Here is a 27,841-nt window from a genome sequence, read left to right as displayed (position 1 = left end):
ACAAAATTTCAACGTAATTCGTGCCGTATTCGAAGCTGTAGCTTTGTCTAAAGAATCAATAATGGCGAAAATTAGTATTACAAATTAACTGTTTCTTTAGACAAAGCTACAGCCTCGAATAGGGCACAAATCACGCTGAAATTTTGTTCAAATGTACTTTGAACATCGTAGATGTGCCTTTTGATGTACGTACATCTATCCCAGCTTTGGTTTGATTGTACTTTGGATAAATATACTGCTCGTTTTTTCAACATTTGTCATTTTTCAGCATCTTTAGACTCCACTCAAGCTTGATGTAATTGGGCTACAAAGCTCAATTTTTGCATGAACATCAAGTTTGTGGTGGAGAAGTGCCTTTTGATATTTTGGGTTAATTTTGAGAATTTTTGGGGCCCAAAAAGGGGGGGTGCAGGGTCAATTTTGAAAAAATTTACAATTTTTTTACCTTAGTCAGTAATGGTTGACAAATCAAAGCTATATTCCAAATTTCATCAAAATTGGTTCGGCCAATCCTTCAAACTTTGAGTAAGTGTTGAAGAACAATTTCGCCAAAATGACAAAAAAATGGCTAATTGAAACTTCGCGAATTTTTATCGTACAAAAATTATTCTTATATATTCTGAAAGGTATTTGAAAAATAAGAATAAAATTATCTATGCGTTTTTTGAATAAACGCATAGTTTTTGAGAAAATTGCGTTTGAAACTCGGGGAAATTGCATTACGAAATAGATACAGAATATAACTCCGTCTGGCGTTGCGCCGCCTACGGTTGAACGCGTTTCATTACGCGCTTGAAACCGTGGGAGGGCGGGGTGGCAACGCTACCGCGTCGCCTGATTTATTCTGCAAACCAATTTCAATACGCTACGAAGTCAACTGCAAAGGGATTTCAAGTCGTTTAGGAGCCTCCAGCGATTTTTTGAAAATTACTGGAGCCTCCAGCAGATTTTTGAAACTTTAAATTTCCCCAAAATTTTATCAAACGGAGATAGAAAGTCGAAATTTATTTTGCAAACTAATTTCAATACGCTACAAAGTCGACTGCTGGTGGATTTCAAGTCGTTTTGGATCCTCCAGCTACTTTTTGAAAAGTCGTATGGCGTTTTTTGGAAAATTGAAATTTCCAAAAAGTATCTGGAAGCTTCAAAACCATTCGAAACCACCATGTAGTCGACTTCATATCGCATTGAAATTAGTTTGCGAAGTAGATTTCAGCTTCTTGCCAACTCTACTTGGTAAAATGTTGTGGGAATTTCAAGTTTCAAAAATCTACTACAGGCTCCAGTAATTTTCAAAAAGTCGCTGGAGGCTCCAAAATGAATTGAACCAACCTGAAGTCGTCTTCAGAGGGGGTTAAAATTGGAGTGTAGAGTAAATTTCAGCTTTCCATCTCCATTTTATGAAATTTTGTAAAAATTTAAAGTTTAAAAAATCTGCTGGAGGCTCCAGTAATTTTCAAAAAATCGCTGGAGGCTCCAAAACGACTTGAAATTTACCTGCAGTACTTCGTAGCACATTGAAATTAGTTTGCAGAATAAATTTCAGCTTTCCAACTCTATTTTGATAAAATTTTGTGAAAATTTCGAGTTTCAAAAATCTGCTAGAGGCTTCAGAACTGCTCAAAACGATTTGAAACAGTTCCCAATCGTTTTGGCATTTCGAAATGGGGTATATCTCAAATTTCAGCTTTCTTGGTCAATTTGGTAAAATTTTGATTTTTTCCCTCATTTTTGGCCTGAATTTGATTTTCAAAAATTCACCAAAAATCGAAAATCGCACTTTATAACACTTGAAATTTTGACAGGTGATGAATTTTTGCCTGATCTTTCGATACGGCTTGAAAAACTTTGTGCAAGTCCTATGTTGAAACACAAATTTTCCGATTTCGGCTGACCTCTCAATCAAAATGGCCGCCATTTTGTAAGTAGGGCCACTTTTTTTTCAAGTACAAGTGCTAGAAATGTTCCTTAGGACCCCCCCCCCCCCTTTAAGAAAAAAGTTGTCCCAGAGGATCGACTGGGGGGTGCAATAGATCCTTGAGCGGGCTCCCTGACTACTCTATTTCAGTCGACCCCCCTCTCCCCCTCACGACACATCACTTTGTCACGCCTCTGGTTTTGAGAAATTTGTGGTAATAATCAATGATTTTTGGGCATTTTTTAAAAATTTTCGATTTTTTAGATTATAAAAAAACACACTTTTGAACTGGTCCCCTTGAATTTGCGATTCACTGGCCTTAATTTATTTGGGATAACACACTAGAAAAATACTCTTTTCAACTCGTCACCTTGGATTTGTGATTCATTGGCCCTAATAGATTCAGAATGCCGAACTTATGATAGGATTAAATTTTCAGCAAGCAACGCCATCTGGAGCGATTATACAAACTGAATTCCTTTGAGATTTGTATCTCTATTTTATACCAATAGGTCTTTCCCACGATTTTCAAAAATTCTCCAAAAATTGAAAATCAACTTCGGCTGCTGAAAATTTGATTCTGATTTTGAGGTATAGAAGACATGTCTTTCAGAGACCCAAATTTTAATTCGTTCGGATTTTTCGAGTTTTAAGGACTCTCTTGTCAGACCAAACACAAACCTAGAATAGGTAGATGTCCTTGTGATTGTGGTTGTGATACCTTTTAAATGCGACGAAAATTTTCCATCCGCGTCTACCTATCTGGTGAAGGTTTTCGTTAGGTAGATGTTTTCCCCGTTTTTTATCCGCCTTGCAGCAGCATGTGCGGTGTTGGTTATTTCCGATCGTTGATCCTCTATATGCATTATAGAATTTCCACGTATCACGAATATTATTGCGAGTGTGTAGCGTGGGTATCTATATTTACCTACCCATTTGTACATAAATAATTTGACCAAACGTTTATGTACAAAGTATTACCGGTATATTATGTGATGTACTGCGTAAAATGTTTATTATGGACACAGCTGTGCAGCGTGCAACGGTGTGAGGCGATGACGATGAGGAGATTTTTGCAAATATCTGCTTCCAAGTATAAGGTCGTATAATGCTTGCACGCGTCAAGTACCTATCTACATAAATCTGTACGTCTATCTAGATTGTACGAAGGTATAATATCGAGTACATAATACCTATTTAGTATTTACTATCGATGCCATTAGCTATTAGCCATCAGCCATCGATCGGCTGCAGCCAAGCTGCAAAAAACAAATACGTGAAATAAAAAACAAACTGGTTTGTTTGCTGCGGCGTGGTGACGACAGCGGCGTATGGATTTTCGTCGTCGTAGCGAATGGTTGTTTTTGTTGGTTTTTTATCGCTTGTCGCCAAGCAGTTGGTACATGTACGAGATACCTAAAATAGTAACTGCATAGAATCGTAAAGGCCATCTCAGATAGGTAAAAAATTCAAGTGCAAGTACCAAAATTACATACACATTCTGTAATCTGTGTATTTACTCGTAAGGTCAATGCCAGTGTAAGTTTGACGTACAGTTTCCACTTTTTAGTTTTTCGTTCATTTTCATGTGCAAAACAGAGATGTATTGCTATAACTGTCTGCTTTGTACCCTGCTAGATTTTCATACAGTTTTCTATTTGTTTTGACGTAGAGCCGAAGAAAATTTTCCTCTTCGTGAAGCAGTTGAAAGAGTGCCACCTTTGAACGTATTTCTTCAAGATTTAAAATCGCAACGTCTTTACAACAAGCAAGATAATAAAGCAGGTACGTATTGTTTATACGAACTACGTTGGGTAAAATTTTACGGAAATATCAAAATTCAAAAATTTGCTCGAGGCTCCAAAACTGCTCAAAATGGTTCGAACCTGTTTCCATTGAATTAGAGGAGTCGAAAATAGGGTCCATACAAAATTTCAACTTTCTAGTCCACATTGGAAAAATTCATTTTTTTTTCATTTTTTTTTTTTTTTTTGGCTCAGATTTGATTTTTTTTAAATCATCAAAAATCGAAAAATGCAATCATGTACCTTATACCTAGTTACTACTTGTTAAACTTAATGTTGATTTATGTACACTTATATGGATGCTCAGAAGAAAAGGAATACAGAGTTGTGTGTTATGTGGCCAGCTGGGCTTGGTATCGCAAGAGCCAAACCAAATTTACTCCTGACTACGTGGACGCTGGATTGTGTACACATTTAGTGTACGCTTTCGCTTCGCTGGATGCTGACAATTACACCATCACGGTAGCCGATCCAGTCGCCGACATCGACAATGGTACGTTTGCGTAGAAGGCATCGAGGTCAGTATGATTTCCTTCAAACACTAAGATGTGTTGTTTTGTTGACAGAATTTTACAAAAAAATCACGTCCCCTGAAATCACGGACAAAGCCAAGGTGCTCATTTCGATCGGAGGTTGGACCGATTCGTCGGGCGATAAATACTCGAAATTAGTTAGCAGCGGAACCAATAGAAGAAGGTGAGCTCAAAAATAAAATGAAACAAATAAAATTAACCATAGGGCGAGATAATATAAAAATTTTGTGGATAGTTTCGAAGCCATAAATTCTGTATTTAGTATATTTTATTGTCAAGTGTTTCACTGATTTTTTTTTGCAGATTCGTAAATTCAGTGGTGGCGTTTTTGAGACGTCATAATTTCCAAGGGCTTCACTTAGATTGGAATTATCCAGTTTGTTGGCAGGCACGCTGCTCGCAAGCTCACATTTCTGACAGAGCAAATTTCGCCAAATTAATACAAGTGAGTTTGCTAATGCTTGCCCACTCGTCGTGATATGGCTATGGTAATGGAATAGTGAGTGGTGGATATCAACTAGGCAAACTCAGATATTTTTGTATTTTGCGATCTGTGTAATATGCGATTTTGGAAAAAAGATGGCCTGAGACCCTATAGCCAAAATTAATCAACTTTTAAATTCTTGAAGTATTTTTGAAAATTCAAAATTGACCATTTTCGACGATTTTTTTTTAAATGCATACTTATTCAGTAAAAAATGAAGTCTGTTGAACCATTCTAGAGCCTCCAGCACGATTTTCGATTTCTCCAGAATTTTAAAATTTCTCCAGAAGGCATGAAAATTGATTTCGGTAACTGAAAATCGAGTTGTGACGTAATATCGATCTATTCAACGAGTTTATCCACACTTGGGCTGATTTCCAGGCTGACACTGTATACTTATTAAATAGATCGAGGATAAGCCCAATTCGATTTTTAGATGTCCAAATCAATTTTCATGCCTTCTGGAGAAATTTTAAAACTCTGCAGAAATCGAGAATCGTGCTGGAAGCTCCAAGATCGCTTTCATACGGATTCGGGGGCGAGGATTAGAGACAAAATACAGTCATTCGTCCAAATTCCAAAAATTTTCTTTCGATGAAAATTTTTGGATTTTTTTTCTCTGAATTAGTCTAAGGTGAAATCAACGCATTTGATATGTTCACCTGGAATTCGACTTAAAAGTGGGTAAATCCTTAGAACAGGCCAAAAATAAGCCAAGACCGATTTTTAGCTACCCAAATTAATTTTGACATTTTCTGGAGAAATTTTTAAAACTCTGGAGAGATCGGAAACGCGCTGAAAGCTCTTGAATGGCTCCAAATTGTGAAATACGAATAAGGGAGGGATTCATCAGCAGTAATTTCTGCCATTTTTCAGTTCGACTCTCCAAAAACTTCGAAAAGAAGGTATAATTTTATCGATCAAAAATACCTACACTCGAAAAACGCATTTTTAAAATAAAAAATCAAGTAGATACTTGAATTGAAGAACGTAATTTCAAGGGGAAAATGTGGAGAATGGGGGAAAATTATCAATGGGATGCCTCTTAGAAGTAGTTATTCACAACGTATTTAAAAAACCATCTAGAAAAATTGGACTCTCGTGGGGCAGAAAAAAATTGTTATTCTTAAAAAAATTCTTAAAACAGCATGGGAGAGGGTCGATGTCTGACACTTTCTATACGAAATCAGGGTTGGGAAAACTCTTTTTGAAAATGGATCAACTCTCCAGTCCATTCAACTCATCGAACTCTGAATCAATAATTATTTTTAAAGAGTTCGATTCCATAAAAAAACTAGTTCAAATTCGAAAATAAATTCAAATTGTGCCCAGTAATTTAATTTGAGTGCTATTTTACATTTTAACGCTCCGAAGAAGTTCATAGAATGCCTCGAAACACATCATTCAATTTCCTTTTTTTGAGAGCTCGAAATGAAAAATGCTTGCATCACAATAAAATTGTAAAAAAAAACGGTCAGTATAAAATAGAGTCAAATATTGTGGGATTTTCGATTTTGAAAATTTTTCATTTCAAAATTTTTGGGATTCTGATTGGAGAGAGCAGGAATGAGGAAAGTCTACACTGTTTATATGCAGCATCAACATTTTCCAGCAGAAATATTTTATAGGTACATATTTTGAAAGCCTACTGAATTGATTGCTTTAATAATTTATTCATGGAATATTTGATTCTCAAGATTAGGTAATTTTTGAATTTTCGCATTCACATGAGATACATAAGTACGTACCTATCATTTTCCCTTCAAAATTCCCAAAATTTAATTTCAATAAATATCTATCTATGGTATTTCAAAAATTTATCTACAAACAGAAAATTTTTGATTTTTATTGATTTTTTTTTCAAATCTGCTGGTCAAAAAAACACACTCGAGGTGTTCGCCCAAAAATCGGCTCAAATGTGGGAAGAATTTCTTTAAAAAATCCTAGAATAGGTAAGATACAAATCGATGTTTACCTGGCCAAATAAAGTCCCACACCTTCTAGAGATCTGCCGTTTCAGACAAGATACAGCCATTTATGCAAATTTCAAAAAATTTCCTTATGAACATGAAAATTTTGATTTTTTGAATTTTTTCTTATACCTACTAACGAGTAAATAATCTGGTCAAAAAACGCACTTGAGATGTCTGCCTTGAGATCGACTCATAACAATCTGGATAAGTCCTTTCAACAGGTCAAGTATAAGCCATAATTTTTGCAGGAATTACGAAACGAATTCGATAGACAGAAAGACGCAGACTATGAATTAGCCGTCGCTGTGTCCGGTTATAAAGAAGTCATCGATCTGGGCTACGACGTGTTGGCCATCACCGAATATGTGGACTTTTTGTCTGTCATGACTTACGACTATCACGGAGGCTGGGAAAATCGCACCGGCCACCTTAGCCCCCTGTATGGAAACGAAAACGACCAGTTCCCCGAGTACAATACGGTACGTCCATTGCGGCTTGAAACTGACTCTAAGCCAAACGTTTCACTTCCCTACTTTCGTTTTTTTCTTGATGTCGACTTTTTTGTGCTTGTATAGGATTCGACATTATCGTCGTTGGTGTTGCTTGGAGCCGAGCCGCGAAAACTAATGATGGGTGTGCCGTTTTTCGGTCAGAGCTTTACGTTAGCTGATCCCAGTAATCATAAACTGGGTGATGAGGCTGTTGAACCAGGACTTGCCGGCCATGTCACACAGCAACCGGGTGTACTTTCGTATTATGAAATTTGCTCGAGAAGTAAGCTACATTTATGTTCTTGTATCGGCAGTTCGTAATTTGTATCCACTTACAACTCTCTAAAAACAAAAATAATTCCGATCCATATTGCAGTAAAATCAAATAACTGGAAGGTGGAACGAAATTCGCTCACAGGAACTGAACCTTACGCTTATAAGGCTGATCAATGGGTTGGCTACGATGACAAAGTCAGCCTTAGGAGAAAGGTTCGTATATATCTACTGTTCGTGTGACTCATTCGACGACTCATCGTGTCTTCTCATTTTTCATCATCATCTTCTTCTTCTGATAGGTGGACTACTTGAAAAAATCAGCCTTCGGAGGTATCATGGCTTGGACAATCGACATGGATGATTTCAATAACGAATGCTGCACTGGAATTTATCCATTACTGACTGAAATCAACGTCGCATTGGGCAGAATCGCGCCAGGTTCGACCAACGATTTGCAAGAAGATTGCAGAAAGCCAACAACTACAACAACCACGACAACACAGTCACCAGCTACGGTCGACCCAGACGATACTTACGACACCAGTTCAAATTATGGCTCTACTCATTCATCATCTTCGGTTATGACAACTGCTTCTTCAACGTTCGAAGGTAAGATAGTTTTGGAATGACGAACAGTTCACGTACGTACAATTCGGTCTAATTGTTGACCATGTTATTTTTTTCATGTAGAATATCCAACCTCTTCATCTACATCCTCGACCTGGTCCTGGTCTACATCCACATCCACATCCACCACAACATCCACTACTCCGGTTATGTCAACAAGACCGTGGTGGCCGCCGGCTCTAACACCTCGACCAGTAACTCCTCCTCATCGACCATCGCGACCTCCAGCAACCGAAGCCACCACTTCTTACCCGGCCAGCACCAGCACCAGCACACAAAAATTGACGACGAAAAAACGTAAAACTACCAAATTACCGTCGACCTCAACATCCACGCCAACGACCACAACAACCACGACTACAACAACTACAACACCAGCGATAGCCCCGGAACCGGAAGAAACGACCCCAAGCGCAGCAGGGCCGGTATTCGGCGATGGCGCAGGCCCTGATTCTTGCATCGCAGGCAAGTATTATTCGGATCCAAAGGATTGCGCTTCGTATTACAGATGTGTGTATGGCAAGAAGAAGAAAGAACGGTGTGCGCCTGGTCTGCATTGGAATGCTAACAGCAGAAATTGCGACTGGCCGGTTAAAGCGAACTGCGAACGAGGTTCATTTGGTAAGTCTTATTTTGAAGCGACAGTAATACCTACTCGTCTAAACAACTTATTTATATATGGTGGAATTTTTTTTTTTAAATTTTGTTCGCTCCCATTATAATTGTTACCTTTGGTGAGAAAATCCCGTCATGAAATTTTTTAGCAACCCCCCCCCCCCCCTCGGTGAAAAATAAATGATGCCGGTGAGCCCCATCAATTTTGCAAAATATGAAAAAATTGAAGTGCGTAGTCTACTTGTGAAAAAATATTTGTTGTCGTCTCAAAGTTGTCGAGTTCCATGAGAAAAATATTTCCAATCATGTTGGTAAAAATAAGTCATGCCAGGAAGCCCCCCCCCCCCATTCTGAAAATATAATTATAAAAAATTCGAAATGTTGAAATTTTACGTTTTTTTATACCCTCTAATCCTTAAACTATTTTCAATTTCAATAAAATAGGTATCTACTGTTAATATTTTTGAACTCTCTACAAATACATGATGAAAAGGTGGAACTTGTCCATTCTTCAAAAAATAAATAAAATGAATATTTTTAGGTTCCTTTTTTTTTAAATTTCAATATGTACTTGAATTTGGTCCATCCTTATAAAAAATCACTCTTTATAACTTTCGATTTGTGCTCTCCCCTCCCCCCACCTTCACAGTGAAAAAGTGGAACTTAGTCCCTCCCTAAGCTACTAAAAATAATTGATTTGCGGACAGATTAATTCATAGTTATTTCAAGTCAAGTAGGTACCTTGATTTTTCAAGTACATACGTATTATTGTAACATGGATGAGTTGAAATTGACATAATGAAAAAGAAACATCGAACAAGTAAGGTGGTTTATTCTTGAACAGAATTCGTTGAAAAAAACTCTGAAAGGAGATTGATTTTTTTTTTTAAATACTGATTTGTTGAATTTTTTGATTTTTTCAACTTTGGAGGTCTCTATGTAAGATGGCCAAAATAAAATTGTGGAGGATGGGACGGATTGAGGGGAGGTTTTTCTTGATTATCTAGAAGTGTTCTGCTCAGAGATGAAAAATTTCAAAATAATTTGAAACCTACAGACATCAATTTCTCATCATTTTCGATTCTTTTAACTTTTAAAAGAGAGTTTTTCTTAAAAATATGATTATTTACTCATCCTAGAAATGAATATTTTCAAAAAATAAACTTTCAACAAATTTCTACAGACATCAATTTTTCTATTTTTTTTTTTTTTTTTATTATTATTTCTTCTAAATTTGGGGAGCTCTATTCAAGAAATCCAATATCATTTAGAAATCCGCCGGTGAAGGTTTTACTTTATCAGGGGCTTATGCAGAACAATTGAAGAGTATACACAGAAAGAATAAGATAGGCTAATTCGAAAATGTTCAAAAATGAGTTCAGTGTCGAATTGAGTTTATACTGAGTTGTACATGTAAACAAAAGTAGTACATTAAGATTTTTTTAAAATTTGATTTTTTTGCAGTAAAAGTGGTCTTTAAAAAATAAAGGAGGGGAGAAAAATGAGCCGAGACCAAATGTGAGGCAAAAATAAGAAAATTTCAATTTTAACAACTATTTAGAATGCAAAAATTTCTCATTATTTCATCTAAATAATCGATTTTCATCAAATTCAAGTTGCAAAACACTAATTTTTCGGATTTTTGCTAGATTTTTTTTCACGAAAAGAGTGACTTTTCAACTCAGTAACACAATAGCTCAAAAAAGTGACCTATGTATGTATCTGGTTCTTTCCGTGTACTCTTCATTTAGAAAAATTCTGACGCAGAAACAAAACATTTTACTTAATAAATTGAACTTTTTTCTATCATTTTTTAAAAAATTTTCAACTGGGGGAGGGGAGGGGCTACGGGCACCATTTTTTTGCAGATAAGGAAAAAATAAAAAATAGAAAATTATTTTCTCATCCAAAGTAACAACCGGCGGGGGAGGTGAAAATTCTAACTTTGCAAAATAAGGTATACCTAGTACCCCAATGTCTACGGCTATTGGCTAGTTATCTGCTGCAAATCTGTATGTGTGTTATTTGCAGGTGTATCCGACAAATGGACGCAATCGACAGCTTCGTCTTCCTTGCAAGAATCGTCATATGTGCCCACATCAAGTATTCCATCATCGTCTCCACCACCACCAGAATGGCAGCCACCTTCTGATTCAGTTAGTATTTCTCGTAACAATGTCGACGACGCTTTAAAACGACGAAGACGCCCTATTAACACTGCTAAAAAGCCACACTCACCGTCTCGCTCGTCCAGTGTGACAACCGCTTTGCCAAAATCGCCACAATCTCGCTCAAAAAGCGAAAAAAGAAAAAAAACGACGCGACGTTACGACGCTGCTAATGCTACAAAACAGCATTGGCGTGGCAGCCAGCGTCATCGTCAGCGTTCGCCTTTACGATTGTCGTATTAATATCTTTAAATTGCGTAAACGTACCTATCTGCTAAAGCTGGAGGTTTTGGTAAACCTATATCGACGATCGTAGGATGGGCATCACCAATGCACCAGGACTTGAGCTACGTATTGCATTCTTTGAAGAACTGTACTGTCTATCAAATTGCAGTTACCAAATGCAGGAGCAATGCTCGATCGTCAACAGTCGATGGGTTTACTCGAGTTCTCCCTATTTACGTACCTACCTACCTACGTATGACATTTTGTATAGTGTGTATCTAATATGTACAACTACCATCATCACCTCTTCTACTCACTGCTGTCAAATTTCGCTACTCTTGTGCTAACCTAGCAAATATCGCATATTTACCTATATTAACTGGTTTGTGTAATGACTATTGTGTAGAGCTACATCTTCTAGAAACTGTTTTTCCATTTCTACCTAACATAATATTTCTTTTGCGAGAGTATTGGCGAGTAATAAAAAAAGATTGAGCACCGTCTCGCCACCTAATTTCATATGTACCAATTTTTTCCTCAACTAACCTAAAGGCCTACTAACGAAGCTAACCTCACTACAGCCAGAGTCGAATGATGAAAGTTGGCAAATCAATTGGTAGGTACATGATGTGCAAGATGTTATTCATGTACCTGTAGGCATATGCAATTATTGTAAGATACTGAAGTTTCCTGAAAACAAACATTCAACTCTGGAAACTGCGATTGGAACGAAACTCGGGTAGGTTAGAATTTTGAAAGTAGTCGATTCGAAATCGATTTAATCGAGAACCGAAATCTCTAGAACCAATTCTATTTTCGCTAGAATCGATTTTCCTATTTTTTAGGGCTGAAAGTGAAGCACTGTGGCTGGGGTCGCCGTCTAGAATTATTGAAAAACCAGGCAAAAATAATTTAAAAATTTTGGAAATTATTGAAAAATGCGTAAGAAGAAAGGGAAAATTATCAAAAAAGGTGGAAAAAAATTCGAAAAATGGCACAAAAATTTTTAAAAATGAAAAAAAAAAAAATGAAAGTATTAGAAAATTTATTTTTATGGATTGATGTTTTTGAAAACTGATTTTATCAAGAAATAGTCTCACGAATTGATTTCATTTTCAAGAGAACGACATATCACTTTTCGAAACAGGCAGTGTAGGAAAAAGTCTCCAATTTTCAGCTCATAAAGTTGATTTTTCAATTATTGGAGAATTTTTGAAGCTTTTGTTGTAGGGTAATGCTGAGATACTCGTAGGCTTAGTTAATTTGAAAATTAGCTTCATTTATCTATCGTTAGAACATCAGTTCCTAGCTGGAATCTTTAGAAAACGAATTTTGGGTGCTTTTTTTGAAGTTCTAGATTTCGACCTATGTATTCGAGAGTACCTATCGCTCCAATCGCAAATACCAGAGTCAATGGGTTCCATTGTTATGTGTAGAGCGTCGCTGCCACCGAAAGAAACAAGTAAGTGTCCAATCGCATTTCTCAAATTTGCAGGTGAAAGAGCAAATTGAGCAACGGTGGCAGCAGCGGAAACAATATTTGTCGCCTAAAAAAAGATGAAAAATAGACAAAAACTTTATTATTTTGAAAATTTGAGCGAAAAGATGAAGGATAGAGATGAAGGTAACGTGATAGAACTTGTATGTGACGTCATATCCTAATTTCGTTAATGCCAAGTGCACTCAAAGTATGGTTTTTGGGCAAATTAGGCACAAACATGGTTATTTGTACAAATAAAATCATTTAAAAATGACCTCGCAACCTATCAAAATGGGTAAAATTTCACAATGAATTAAAAAATGTAATTTCAATGAAAATTAATATTGAGCATTTTTGAAGAATTTTAAGCTCAAAATTGAGTCATATTTTCGCGATTTTTGGAAAATGTCAATGTCGTCATACGACCAATCAAAATGGGTTAAAATTTTACGAGAAATTCAAATATTTCAACGAAAATGTATTTCGAGCAGTTTTGAGGAATTTTATGAGCCCATAGTTGGATCATGATTTTCGAAATTTTTGAAAAAGGTATCACGCAACCTCTCAAAATGGGTTAAATTTTGACAAAAAAATGAAAAATCCATTTCAACATTTTTTTTAGCAGTTTTGAAAAATGTTGAGCTCAAAATTGAGTCGTAAGTATTTTCGTTGGGAAATGTCATAGGATCAATCAAAATACATAGGTTAAAATTTTACAAGAAATTTAAATATTTAGACGAAAATGTATTTCGAGCAGTTCCAAAGAACTTTTTGGATCACGATTTTCGGAAATTTTTGAAAAAGATTATGCATACCTAGGTACCTCTCAAAATTGGTTAAAGTTTCTACAAAAATAAAAAATTCGTACCTATCAAAATTTTTTTGAGAAATTTTGAAGATTTGGTCATGTTTTAAGAGATTTTTGAAAGATGTACCATGCGATACATCATTCAGAAACTTGGTAACCAGATTAATTTTAACCATTTTGATAGGTCACGAGGCACGCCTTTTTCAAAAACCTCAAAATAATAACCCAATATTATGAGCTTAAGATTCTTCAAAAATGCTCAAAATACATTTTTGTCGAAATATTTGAATTTCAACGAACTTCATTATGCTAGGCATATGAATTTTTTGGGATACCGACTTGATGACGTCTGCATACTTGACCATTTTTTTTGCTAAATTTACTCAAAAATCACACTTTGAGAACACTGGCGCCTCTTCTTGGGCAACTAGCAAACCGAAGTATTCACACATATTTAAAGTCAGGGAAATGCCTAGCAACAACTTGTAAAAAAATTATTGAGCCCGAGCCATTTTGAAAATTGAGGGGTCTTCACTTCTTCAGGCTACACTCCTCCCCTTGTGCAGACACATGTCTACAAAATGCCAACAAAAATAAGCCAAATTCGATTTCTGGAGCACTTTTTTGTCACTTGGACTGTGAACTGTACATACCTATATACGGTATTTGCCGAGATGATAATGTCAAATGTGGATATTGCAGAATCGACCAGCGGTTAGCTGCACTAATGGCGAACACTATGCTGTACCCGGAGACTGCTCCAGTTTCTACGTATGCGATACAGGAAGACTGAATAAAAGACGTTGTCCAACTGGGCTGCTGTGGAACGAAGAAAAAAGACTTTGCGATTGGACCTATAATGTGAAATGCGGCGGTGGCGTTGGCCAATTTGACGCATTTAGAACCAGCACACCATCGACGAGTATGTAAATTTTTCTTTGATTTTTATTTCATATTTCTTCAACTCTGGGTAAAATTTCCACATAGCATACCATATCATATCATGGCTTCTGCGTCTTCTTATACCGAATAGTATACGAATACTCGAGCAGCCGAGATACAGTCGTCCATCTATTCATATACGTATTTACCTTATTCAGCGATGGTATCTGTAGCTGTACCTTCGATAGTGCGAGTTACTCGTACTATTGACTGATGAGTATGATAGCATAGGTGAGCTAGAGCTACGAGTTTTTATGCCGATCGCGTCTTTGAAAATGAATAGAATAAATCAATTAATTAATCAATCAATCAATCGAACTAACAAACAAACGAACACAATACAAAGTATAAAGTAGCAAAACAAAACAAACTCACAAAAAAATTCGCCGTAGTGTACGCAGCATCAGTCGATGATACAGATATAACAAAGGGAATTTCTGACCGTCGGCTGTACTAGGTAATTTATACTCAGCTAGTTGTGTAGGCATCTATGCTATCTACTGTGTACCATACCTAATCTCGTAGTGGTAGTCTATACTCGTTCGTAGACGTGGTGGTTACATTTTTATTTGTCTTAACGACTTTTTAATTGCGGTCTAGCTATATGTCTGTCGCGTCGTTTTGCGAAATGCCTCGAATACCGCAATATCGCGATGTCCTCTAGCTTTTCCTTTTCAACTGGTTGGTTGCTTGGTTGCTGTGGCGAGGTTGCAAAGTGCGCAGGTTCGACTGCTCGCTTTTGTCGACCCTGCAATCCTGATCCTGCCATCGTTCAATCGCGATCCTGTAATTTGGTATCAGAATTCCCACTGCCCCTCCCACCCACCAAAAAAAGAGTCCGATACCTATGTAAAATTTTGAAATGACCAAAGTAGCTGGCTTTTAGCTAATAGAGCAGAAAGTCATCGAACAGAGCAGATACCTTGCAGTGAGATGTGTTAGACGATTGCGCAGCACAGTGGAGCGCACCTTTGCTCATCACTAATGAAGACTTTTCATAGGTACCTAGTAGGCATCGGGTGCCTGTGCCTTGCACCAGAAAATACCTAAGATATCGCCGGTGCGGCGGTGGCGCCTGTTGCCATTTATGCCATTATCAATCATGCCGATTAACGCCAACTACGTGTTGATCGCGTATCTCGTGTGGATAGCGATAGGTATTCGAGTTTGTGATACGACGCGTTCGTTTAAATTTTCAGAATCCGAGTCGATCAATTCGAAAAACGAGTGCAATGCTGGCCAATTTGCTCGACATTTGGACGACTGCAACAAGTATTACGAATGCCTGTGGGGAGTGTATCACGAAACGCATTGTCCGCCCGGTTTGTTCTGGAATAAGGTAAGCATTTACAAACGATTTTGGATACCCATGTATTGACTGACTCCCTTGCCAAAATCCCAAGGGAGAGTGCAGGGCTCGTACTCAATTTTTTTCAAAAAAAAAGAGTGACTTCAGTAGGTAATTAAAAAACTTGAAATAATGACAAAAAAGATCAAAACATGAGAATTTTTGGCAATATTCGATTAAAAGCGAGGCTTCGACAAGTTCAACGAAAGGGAGTACTTTTGGCCAATTTCTGAAAAAATAGCTAGATTTGGGCAATTTTTGGAAAAAGGTACGATTTTTTGATTTTCTGTGGCAGAAAGCAAGACATTGACAATTCTAGCAAAGGTATTGATTTTAGCAATTTTTTGGAGGGAAAGAGAAACATTTTTCAAAATTTCAGCCTCACAGTGAGATTAATTTGCAATTTCTGATAAAAAATTGAAAGTTTTGGGTAATTTTTGGTAGAAAAAAAAATAAAAAAAAACAAGACTTTGGAAATTTAGCAAAAAACAACATTTTTTGAGAAAAAAGTGACAAATTATAGCAGTTTTTGAGAAACTGGAAACGATTTTGACAATTTTACAACAAAAAGTAGGTTTTTTGGGTACTATTGAAAAAAACGAGATTTCTGGATAATTTTTGAAAAAAGTGAGACTTTTTTGGACAATTTTCAACAAATACCATTATCGAAGCATTATTGGAAATTTTTGTTGAAAAAGTTAAAATTTTGGGCAATTTTGGAGAAAAAGCAAGATTTTAAACATTTTTAGAAAAAAACATCTTCAATGCAAATTAGTCGCAAAAAATGAAATTTTTTTCCAAGAATTTTTCACAATTTTTCTGCAAAAAACATTCGACAATTACAAAAAAAGGAAAGGCTTTTTATAGCAATTTCTGAAAAAAAGGACGAAACATTGGTGTGATTTTCGAAAAATATAACTTGGAATTTTTAAGCACTTTTTGGCAAATAAACAAAATTGTTTGGCAATCTTGACCGAAGGCGATACTTTTTGCCATTTTTGGCCGAAAACAAGACTTCATGAATTTCAGCAGAAGGTGGGCTTGTTTGGAAATTTTCAGAAAAAAATGAGCCTCATTGAAAATTTTTGGTGAAACGTGAAAATCGTTGGCAATTTTTGGCAAAAAGTAGGTCTTTTTGCCAATTGTTTTTAACAAGACGAGAAATTTTATAAGAAGGAACTTTTGGGCAATTTTTACCAAGGTAAGTACAACATGAGTAACAAAATTCCAAAATGATGAAGCAGAACTTCAGGCAGGACATTTTTCAAACACATTACGGTTTCTTCATGAAGGTGGAGGGGGGAGTTTCAATATTTTACAAGCCAATTTTTGGCTTTTTCACTGTCTTAAGACATTCCAAGGTGATTTCAGAGATGGGAAGCGTCACAAATATCTTAACCATATTTTCAATTTTTCATTCGCGATGGCATTCGCTGCAAACACATCGTGGCTCTTTTGGGGAAGGAGAAGAAGGGGCAAAATTTTACATCTATATTTTTCAATTTTTCAAACTTTATGTGGTATTTCAATGTTGGGGAGGGGGCGAGGGAGGCGACGATAATTCACAATATTTTTTTTAATTTGTACCTAGGTATTTCAATTATTTGTTTTTCAAAGGGTCAAAGGGTATACAGATTTCGGGAAATTATGATGGATTATTTTTGGGTACTTCTAAAAAAAATTTCGAGCCAATAATTCATCCCATCTCTTTCCGGAATTTTCCATCGCAGTGGTGGGGAAAGATTGACAAAAGAAAACTTTAAACCACCATTGCTCCGGACTGAAAAGGGACACACGAAATTTTTTTGCCAAAATGTGTATTTTGATGAATATAAGTACCTACGTATTTTCTTCTAACATACGTACAAGTTGAAAAAAATTGTCTGCAACGTGCTCATTTTTTCAAAAAACCTCTTGAAATACCACCTTTTTGTTTTTTTTTTGAACGTTTTTCAAAAACCAAAAAAAACTTGAGGAATGTGTTTTTGCTCCGAGAGAAAATACCCATAATTTCCCATCCACTGAAGACTAACTATTTCTACACAAGTTTTTTTCATCAATCAGGTAGGAAAAACAACAAAATTTCATCAAAATTCCACAAAAAAGGAAAATATGTACATTAAAAAAAACTCAAATTCTAATTGAAAAAAAAACCAGCACAACTGCAAGACTAGTAGGATACAACGGCAGGATTAGCATACAGGGTGCCCAGAAATATCGAGTACCCCTAAAAAAGTTTTCTTCTAAAATACTTCGGTTGGTCACAGTGAATGATAATAATGATAGCACATGATTGGTTGTTGGATTGGAGAGATAATATTCCACCAATCATATGCATCTATTTCAGTTTGCCAACCTATATTTTTAATGAAAAACTTTCTTAGGGGTACTCGATATTTCTGGGCACCCTGTAGATTATAGCTGGACTGTTAGACACACCTGTTTACAACGAAGTGAGACTTTTTGGAATTTTTTGCAAAAAAAAACGACAATTTTCGGTAATTTTTGTAATCAAACAAAATATTATCAACATTTTTCCTCTTTGTTTTTCTCAAAAAGCCAGGCTAAGATTTGAAGAAAATAATTGAATTTTTTTCAAAAAAATAACTGAAGTACCTACCCAAGTAATCAAAAAATTATCTTCTATGACTTGGTTATTAAAAAGTAACCGAGTACAAGCCCCGATGATTGGGAGTAACTGCCCTTTCTTCTTTACCTCCCTCCCACGTCATTGGTTAGCTAAGCTATATTGGCACTAGCAGAATCAGTACATTTGGCATGTTTAACGCGTAGCAAACGTTAAATTGCGATTGGCCGGAAAACACGGAATGCGATGCCAGCGAAGATAATGGAATAGATTCGCCAATCGCCACTTATGTGCCCCCTTCGTCGTCAACCAGCAGCAGCAGCTCGTCAACCGCAAGTTCCACGCAATGGGTGGATTCGTCGTCGCCTTCAACGACAACGACGACTACCACCAGTACCAGTACTCAGTCACCATGGTGGACGTGGTCGACATGGTCTGAGCCCACTTGGTCATCGTGGAGCGAGACTAGTACGAGCACCAGCGCTAGCACTTCTTGGGACCAATGGACGCCTTCTACAACGACAGCCACCACGTTGGCTACTCCTTTACCACAATACCCTTTGAATGGTAAGCCAATATAAGCCTGGAGGCCTGGAGGGTATTGCTGATCTCAGGTACAAATACGTAAGCAATTGGGATAATTTTTTGTTTTTTTTCCTTACAGGTCAATACAAAATGATATGTTACTTTACGAATTGGGCTTGGTATCGTACCGGTACGGGCAAGTATTTGCCGGAGAATATTGATCCGAATTTATGTACTCATGTCATCTACGGTTTCGCGGTACTCGATTACGAAGCCCTCGTCATTAAAGTTTTCGATTCATGGGCTGACATTGATAACAGTAAGCTACGGTTATTTCATGATCTTCTGCTTGGGCGAAAGTATTTTTCACTAGCGTATTCTTTTTATCGACAGAATTCTACGAAAGAGTTGCGGCGATGAAGAGACGTGGCGTCAAAGTCTCCATAGCCATCGGCGGATGGAACGATTCTTCGGGCGATAAATACAGCAGAATGGTGAACAGCGACTCGGCGAGAAGAGCATTTGTATCGTCTGTACTGAGATTCTTGAAGCAGTACGGTTTCGATGGTCTGGACTTGGATTGGGAGTATCCCAAGTGTTGGCAGGTACGCCGAGTACCATCTACTATCTCTTAATTTTTTTTATTACCTATTATCTACCTATCCAAATACCTATATATTTTGTTTCTTGCGGATTTCGTTGTTCAGGTGAACTGTAATCGAGGACCCGATTCGGATAAATCCGCCTTCGCCGCTTTGGTCAGCGAACTTAGGCAAGCTTTTAACCCTCACGGATACTTACTATCGGCTGCTGTGTCACCTAGCAAAATGGTCATCGACAAAGGCAAGTATACCTATCTGTATCGAACTATCCAGATTGACAAATTGTTCCAAGTGTACCGAAGCTTTTGCATAATACGAATACTCGTCTGTTCGCAGGTTACGATGTACGAACCTTATCCGATAAATTAGATTGGATTGGAGTAATGACGTACGATTATCACGGCTCGTGGGATAAAAAAACCGGACATTTGGCGCCCATTTACTACATTCCGGGAGACGACTACGACTATTTCAACGTGGTAGGTTGAGTTACCTTATTTTTAAAGAGGCTTAAGAACTGCAACGTTCCTAAGCAGATTCTGGAATTAAGTATTATCATGACGATTAGGCGAGTGGAGCTACCTATGGTCCGGTGCCTGACTCGATTACGAGTAAAAATGGCTAAATGACCCTTGACCGTTTGTGTTTCAGAATTTCACCATAAACTATTGGATTGAACAAGGCGCCGATCGCCAAAAGTTAATCATGGGTCTGCCTCTGTACGGTCAAACATTCAGTTTAGCAGATTCCACCAAACACGACTTAAACGCGGCCTCTTACGGTCCCGGCGAAGCTGGCCAATATACCAGAGCCGGTGGATTTTTGGCTTATTACGAGGTGGGTACGATTCGTGATAACGATCGATAGATATATGTATAGGGTAAGATGACCAAATGTGGCCATCGTGCCCCGAAGTGGCCTTTTTTGTGATCATAACTGGGAAAAATTTATATGTAGCTAAGCAAGAATTTTGGTATGTTTGATAATTTGTAAGAAAAGGTTCAACATTACTCCAGTCCCCAAAAAAATTTTCAAACAAGTTAATTTCACATCGTGTTAAATTCTGAGCTGGATGAAAAATTTCAAAAATATCTACATTTTATTAAGAATGTAGTTCGGAGATATGAAATGTTCAAAATTCAAATTAGAATTACTCCTCTTTAGTAAAATGTTTCGGAAATTGGAACATTCAAAAAGTAGATATATATTCCAGGGTAAAATAGGTGAAATGCCCCTGTCCTTGGATTTTTGAAATTTTCTATGAAACATTGTGGGGTGCCTTTAAAAAAACTTTTGGAGCCAAAAAATTTTCCCCCATTCCACCCCCTTGCCCAAAATATCCAAAAAACGTTTTTTTTTTCAGGGAAAAAATCATATTAGGTATGTATGTACTTCAATGAGTTTTGAATGAAAAATTTTGAATTCACCCAAAATGTGTGGAGGAGACCTGAGTATAGCAACGTGAATTTTTTCACAATTTTTTGGCCCCCCCCCCGGGGGGAGATATTGACAAAAGAAACTTTTAAACCACCGTATCTCCGATCCTAATTCTGGTACACAAAATTTTTTTTCTTTCACAAATATATCCCACGAAAATCTCATTTTTGGAACCCCCCCCTCTACCCCATGCAATGTGACCCTTACGAGGGCCCAACTGCAAATCCAACTTCATATTTGTGTTCAACAAGTTCAATTCATATGATAACGATGCCTAATTGCCCATTTGTCCCCTCCAAAATTGGGGGAGGGGTGTCTATGGCCCCAAAGTTATGGTTTCAAGAAGTTGGTTGGTTGTCTATTGTTTTTAGAGGCTCGAATGCAAAATTTCATAATTATATCACTGGCAGTATCGCTTTTTTTGATGGTGCCGTGACACAAAAAACACATTTTTGAGTACTTTTTGAGTTTTTGAAGATGACCCAATTGAAGAAAAAATTTTTTAAAAAGCAATTATACATGCAGATACTATTTTTTAAATGAAAAAAAAATTGTGTACCAGAATCATGTTCAGAAATACAGCGATTTCAAATTTTCTTTTGTCAATATCTCCCCCCAGGGGGTCCGAAAAATTGTGAAAAAAGTTACTTACGTTGCTAGACTCATGTCTCCTCTATATGCTCTGGGTAAATAATTCAAAATATTTTTCATTGAAAACTCGTTAAAGTATGATTTTTTTCTGAAAAAAAAGGTGTTTTGGCCATCTTGGACAGGGGTAAGGTGGAGGGAAATTTTTGGGCTCCAACATTTTTTTAAAGGCACCCAAAAAATTTTCATCAAAATTTCAAAAATCCGAGGACAGGGGCATTTTACCTATTTTACCTGGAAATACCTTTTACTGAAGGCTCCAGAACTGCTCAACATGGTTCGAAACCGTTTCTGATTTATTTGGTGAGTTGAAAATGGAGTATACCGAATTTCAGCTTTCTAGGCCAATTTGGTGAAATTTTGTTCTTCATTTTTCAAGAGGCCTTTTTCGGTTTGCAATTTTCAAATTAGCAGCTTCAGTTTTAGGCAAAGAATTCGCAGTTTCCAAAAATAAAATTTCGTTCACAAATTTTGATTTATTTTTTTAAAAATAAGGTAGGTAGGTATTTACAATATGCAAAATTTCCAGTACTTTCGATTGATGTGGTTTTAAAGCCACGTTGCATTTATATCAAGTTGAAAAAAAAATCAAATGACCACACTTCCTACGTCCTACGAGTACTTGTAGCATACGGGTAGTTCACTTAACACTTAGTTTGTAAGCTATAATAATAATTATGTATGTTTACAGATTTGCGACAAGCTGAGAAGAGAATCGTACACGGTGGTGCGCGACGCTCAACGAAGACGAGGACCTTACGCGTACTCGGGTAATCAATGGATCGGATACGATGACGTGCCAACTATTCGTCAAAAGGTACGTAAACGACACGTTCAGGACGATATGACACTATGGGTACTTGACCTTCGAGTACCTACAGCTGTGGATGCGACTGAAGCCTTCTTATATGTATTAACGAACCTTTGCTCGGCCTTCACAGCCTTGACATGCTTTGATTACTTGCAAACGCTAATATTTGGTACCCGCAGGTAGATTTGATCAAAGAATACGGATTAGGAGGCGCTATGATTTGGGCATTAGATTTGGACGATTTCCGTAACGTATGTGGACAAGGTTATTATCCGCTGTTGAACGCCATCGTCGAAGGTTTAGGCTCCAATGATTACGTTCCGTCGACCACCAGTCTCGCCGGTAAGTACAAAAGTATTCGTATTAAATAGAGAGCACCCTAATAATATTGCAAAGTTGGAATTTTCCAACCCCCCTCCGTTGTCTTACCCCTTAAAGTTGTTACTTCGATGAAGAAAGTATAATTCTATATTTTTCATTTTCCTCCTTTCTGCAAAAAAAAGTGATTCCGGCCTATGCCACCCCCCTTTACCCTCAACCCCTCTCCTCTCCATTGAAAAAATCGAAAAAAATCAATTTATCCAAAATTCGTGGTTTCTGCGTCAGAATTTTTCTAAATAATTCATTTTTCAAGAAAAAACTTTCGTCGATCCTGCAAGCCATATTAACCCTCTGGTAAGAAGCACCCCCCCCCCCTCCCCGAACTGAATAAATCAAAATTAAGAACAATTTTTTGGAAATTTCAATTGCTCTACATAAATCTCTTTTCAAAAAAAAAAAAAATGTCGTCACACTCTAAAATGATGTTGGTCTTCTCGTATGGACCCCCCCCCCAAATTTGAAGAAAATGAAAAAAGATGAAAAATTTAAAACAGTATAAATTTTTTTGAAAATTTTGCTTACATTTAATGAGCTGATTTTTTCTGAATGACAACCTTTTCAAGAATAACTTTACTTACCCCGATCTCCTAAATAATATCCATCACCTTATGGAACTCAAAGTTGAATAAAAAATTTTTAATGGAATATCTACACTTCAAAAATTACTCAAAATGAAGGGGAATTCTTCAGGCTAAAACTGAATTTCAATCAGTAAACCAGTCATATTTGATAAATCTTAAGGGTTAAAAATTACTGATGAAATACTTTTATGATGAAGATACATTTTGTACTTACTACGGGTACGAATAAAGAAGAAATAATGAATCTGAATCGTCTGTATAGGCTTATAAAGGAAATGCTTACCTGCAACAACAAAACGAAAAAAAAATTAGTAGGTACATTTTAATAATCATTATGCAAAGTGAATACCTACTGAACAGTACAGTGAAACATCTGTAGTACAATACTCGTACGTATGTCGTATTCTATACGTTTGGATTAGAGATGAAGCATTATATTCGCATTACTTTCAGAGAAATTTGAAATTTCTGAGGAGTAAAAATTCAAAATTGACTTTTTTTTCTTAAAAATATATAAGCCATATTTATTTAAGTACCTAGTAAAATTGACGGATATAACTCCCTCGTACTTAAATTCACCATTTCCAGTTATTCTGGGGCCTTCAAGTTCACGCTTTCTAATGTCTCTACAAAGCGTGGAAATTAATCTAAGGGTGGCTAAAAATGAAGCTGCGACTCTTTGTGGACTTATTCAACAAGTTTGTCTGATTGCCGGGCGAACACTTCTCGTTTTTTTGACCAGATTTATGTACAAGGTAAAAATTCTAAAAATCAAAAATTAGGTACCTATAACCTTACTCATCTGTTTATGAGAAAATGTTTGAAATTTGGGTATGTAAATGGCGTTGTCGCGCTTGAAATCACACCCCCTCCCCCACTTCAAATATGAATTTAACCAATTCGAGTCATTTTGAAACCTCCAGCGCGATTTTAGAACTCTCCAGGATTCAAAAATTTCTCCAGAAGGCGTGAAATTAACATGGGCAGTGAAAAATTGGGTTGATGGTTTCTTCTTCTTTACCTATTTCACTAGTTTATCCACGTTTGATTCAAATAGGCCTAAAATTCCAAAAATCAAACATTTTCTGTCAATGAGGAATATTTAAAATTTGCACGAATGGCTTTGTTTCGTTCAAAGCACCCCCCCCCCACCCCCATTCAATCCAAATTTCGACATTCTGTCATTCTGGAGCCTTCAGAGTTACAAAATTTCTCCAGAAGACGTGAAATTAACACGGGCAGTTGAAGTTGGGTTGGGTTGTGGCTTCTTCTTCTTTGCCCATTTAAATATCAATAGCTTATCCACGTTTGGTCCGAATAATAGGCCTAAAATTCCAAAAATCAAAAATTTTCTGTCAATGAGAAATTTTTAAAATTTGCACGAATGGCTTTGTCTCGTGCAACACCCCCCCCCCCCCAATCCAAATTTCACAATTTTGAGTCATTCTGGAGTCTCTAGAGTGAATTTTGATTTCTCCATAATTATAAAATTTCTCCAGAAGGCATGAAAGTTGGGTTGGATTGTGGTTTCTTCTTCATTACTCATTTAAATACCTATGGTTTATCCGCGTTTGGTCCGAATTGGCCTAGAATTCCAAAAATCAAAACTTTTCTGTCAATGAGAAATTTTTAAAATTTACCTACACGAATGGCTTTGTCTCGTTCAACACACCCCCCCCCTCATCCAAATTTCACAATTTTGAGTCATTCTGGAATTTCCAGAGTGACTTTTGATTTCTACAGAATTATAAAATTTCTCAAGAAGGCTTAGAAATTAATTTGGGCAATTAAAATTCGGCTTGTGACTCTTTTTGGAACCATTCAACTAGGTAATCTGAATTTAGTACGACGTATCAAACAGGTTGAGAATAAATCACAAATCGATTTTTAGCTGCCATAAGATTGATTTCCACGCCTTCCAGAATAATTTTAAAATTCTGGAAAAATTTAACATCGTACCGAAGGCTCTAAAATGGCCACAAATAGTGAAATATGGTTCAGGAGAGTGAATATTATGAGTTTTAGACCTGATTTTCATCATTTATTATGTACTGAATAAGCATGAATTTTTTGAAAGAGAAAAAAACATAAATCGTCGAAAATGTCAATTTTGAATTTTCAAAAACTTGCCAAAAGCTCGAAATATCAATTCAGGCAGCGCATATTTTGACTGTATGGTTTCCTGGCTCTGCTTTTTCTAAAATCGAAGTCGAACGACTCGAGAGAGATTTCCTTGTGAGTCATTTTGTTTGGGGAAAAAAATATTTCTCGAGGTATTTGAGAAATCGCTATGAAAAACAGGTTTTTCGAATTCCTTTTTTTTAATGTTTAAAAATTCGCCAAAAATGAACTTCAAAGCGTAAAATTTTGATTACAGGGGTTTTCAGGCATTCTCTTTTGATCTAGCTTGTTTTCGTTCATACTAAAAAGTATCGTTTGTCGGTTCGAAATGCTGATTTTTCTGTGTTGAAATCATAGTTTTTAAACCCATTCGGTATCTACACCAGTTGGTACTTATAGGTCCATCCCCGAACTTGGCCCTTGATCTCGGATTTAGATGGCGAATTGAGATTAAGAGTTAAAAACTGGACGAGTGTAGCTATTTTCGTATTTGATTCCAATAACGAACGAACGAGCGATGGAGCGATTTCCTGGGTAGTCGTAAACAGAGTTATATTCGCAATTGCATAGTAGGTGTGTGCGTCTGCATATCTACAAGCTTATCTATACTGAAACTCGATAGAGAGGAAAGTGCATTCCAACGACATCGGTGGAGCGAGGGGACTGGTCGTGCGCGTGATTATAACGACTAGTGAGATGACTCGCGGATAATGATAATGGCGATAATGAAGATAGAGATGAAGATGATGATGATGAAGATGAGGAGGACGACGACGACAACAACTAGAGATGTAGCTAGAGCTGCGATGCGAGATGCGACCACGTAACCGGTTCCTCGGAGATGTTTAGATCTGTCGTTTGCATTCGCGTTCGCGACCTTGCCTCAATGCCCATCGGCTACTTTGGCCATTGAATGCGCGGCGCGGCGATGCGATCGTTGACATATTTAAATTACGATGACGATGACTCTCGCGCTTGCCATTATACCTACACTCTGGCACTTATCGCTATATAGCCAGCAAATGGCACTGGCATTGGCATCGAGTAGGTATATTTTCACGCGTCCAGCTCCAGTGAGGAAGGCATTTGTATTACGAGTACACACGCGAGTCGCCCGACGTGTTATTTCGGCGACCGGCCGGCCGGCTGGCCGGCGGAGGCGGCGCCCGTGGCGAGATATAAGCGTCTGACGCTCTGCAGCATCTTCGCATCACGCCAAATCTGATCGAGTCATTAACCGCGGGTGCCTTCTGCCTTCGTCGTTGTCGCGCCAACAATTTTTTTGTTTTCGTCTCTCCATCGGTATCTCTGTTTACCGGTATTTTTCTATTTTTCCGTTGTTTTTTTCCGCCTATTTTTTTTTCTCGTCCTTTCGTATTTTTAATTTTTTTTTCTTCTTGGACCTAGTATTGGTTTCTTTGTTGGTTTTATTGTTTATTTTTTTCTTTCTTTCTTTTACACCAACGATTGGCCGGAACGCGGTGTGAAGAGTCGTATAAAACACGCGACTGATGCGCGAGTATAGCGTTATTGTTTGATCGATACCGGCGAATAAACGATAAATGCGATCGTGATCGATAAATGCTACGCGTACGCTCGCGTCTGTTTGCTCGATTTTTATTTGTTTAGGTTTATTGGTGTCTGTTTTCGCGCGTGCTGAAATTTTGCGCGCTTCTCATTTTTTCGATTTGTTTGCACCTTACGACGCACCTAGCTCGATTTTAGTTTCGTTTTGTTTTTTTGATGGCTTTATAAACGGACCACCAACCTATCTACCTTATATACCTACTCTGAATGTGATATTGCGAGTAATTTTTTTATCGGTTTTGTGCTTCCGCGTGTCGAGAACCTAGAAGTACGGCGGATGTAGCGTGAAGCAAACGGTAGTGTCATCAATGCCGACCTTGAAGATCTAACACCGATTAAAAACAATTAGATTGAGGAACTTGCAACCCTCAGGGCTTGAGCATCAAGAGTTCAGCGTCCAGTATCCTGCGTTCACATGCGCTTCATCTTATTTTTACTAGGTACGCAGGGGCATCACGATGAAAGTGAACAAAAATCAAAATTATTCTAAATGGGCTCGCAGGGCAAGCTGATTTAAAGAGCGGACTGTCGACTGCGGCAGTGCATTTGCTACTTTAGTTGTGCAATAAATACGAGTAGGAAATTGGCAAAATAGTTACTCGCTCTTTTCTCAAAAAAAAAAAAAAAAAAAAATTAGGTGGATTTAACGTAGACGAAAAGGGCAGTAACCAAGTGAGCCTCAATGAAAAATGGGCTTCTTCTAATTATTGAAAGTATTCATGACTTGACTATTGTGGAAACAGTTCTCTGAAAAAGAGCCCTAAATAGAGTTTCAAGGAGGGCCCCATCACTAAAAAAATAAATGAATGAATAATTGAGGCCTTATTTTATTTTATTTTTTCAAAAATCAATTTAAAATGATAAAATA

The 27,841-nt window shown here is 37.2% G+C and overlaps 2 protein-coding genes across 8 annotated transcripts in view; one reads left to right on the top strand and one right to left on the bottom strand.

Moving 5' to 3' along the window:
* LOC135831202 (uncharacterized) overlaps nucleotides 1-27,841 on the bottom strand; it is a 572,431-nt gene that overhangs the window by 132,684 nt on the left and 411,906 nt on the right. The gene's annotated exons all lie outside the window — the stretch shown is intronic.
* LOC135831192 (probable chitinase 10) overlaps nucleotides 1-27,841 on the top strand; it is a 48,443-nt gene that overhangs the window by 9,000 nt on the left and 11,602 nt on the right. The window contains exons 3-22 of one of the 2 annotated variants that reach the window (XM_065343498.1): nucleotides 3,591-3,703; nucleotides 4,034-4,216; nucleotides 4,290-4,419; nucleotides 4,560-4,701; nucleotides 6,962-7,192; nucleotides 7,289-7,487; nucleotides 7,581-7,693; nucleotides 7,780-8,089; nucleotides 8,171-8,728; nucleotides 10,754-10,878; nucleotides 14,106-14,325; nucleotides 15,545-15,684; nucleotides 18,487-18,847; nucleotides 18,945-19,124; nucleotides 19,199-19,410; nucleotides 19,513-19,648; nucleotides 19,744-19,886; nucleotides 20,059-20,244; nucleotides 22,184-22,309; nucleotides 22,483-22,645. In XM_065343498.1, the coding sequence (XP_065199570.1) occupies nucleotides 3,591-3,703; nucleotides 4,034-4,216; nucleotides 4,290-4,419; nucleotides 4,560-4,701; nucleotides 6,962-7,192; nucleotides 7,289-7,487; nucleotides 7,581-7,693; nucleotides 7,780-8,089; nucleotides 8,171-8,728; nucleotides 10,754-10,878; nucleotides 14,106-14,325; nucleotides 15,545-15,684; nucleotides 18,487-18,847; nucleotides 18,945-19,124; nucleotides 19,199-19,410; nucleotides 19,513-19,648; nucleotides 19,744-19,886; nucleotides 20,059-20,244; nucleotides 22,184-22,309; nucleotides 22,483-22,645 (3,971 nt within the window). Of the gene's footprint in view, nucleotides 1-3,590; nucleotides 3,704-4,030; nucleotides 4,217-4,289; nucleotides 4,420-4,559; nucleotides 4,702-6,961; nucleotides 7,193-7,288; nucleotides 7,488-7,580; nucleotides 7,694-7,779; nucleotides 8,090-8,170; nucleotides 8,729-10,753; nucleotides 10,879-14,105; nucleotides 14,326-15,544; nucleotides 15,685-18,486; nucleotides 18,848-18,944; nucleotides 19,125-19,198; nucleotides 19,411-19,512; nucleotides 19,649-19,743; nucleotides 19,887-20,058; nucleotides 20,245-22,183; nucleotides 22,310-22,482; nucleotides 22,646-27,841 lie in introns of both variants that reach the window. The other variant, XM_065343497.1, reaches the window with a different exon arrangement.

Source organism: Planococcus citri, chromosome 1 (genome assembly GCF_950023065.1).
Source record: "Planococcus citri chromosome 1, ihPlaCitr1.1, whole genome shotgun sequence".
Classification (NCBI taxonomy): Eukaryota; Metazoa; Arthropoda; class Insecta; order Hemiptera; family Pseudococcidae; genus Planococcus; species Planococcus citri.
Note: the sequence above shows the minus strand (reverse complement) of the source record. Positions and strands in the feature narration are given on the sequence as shown.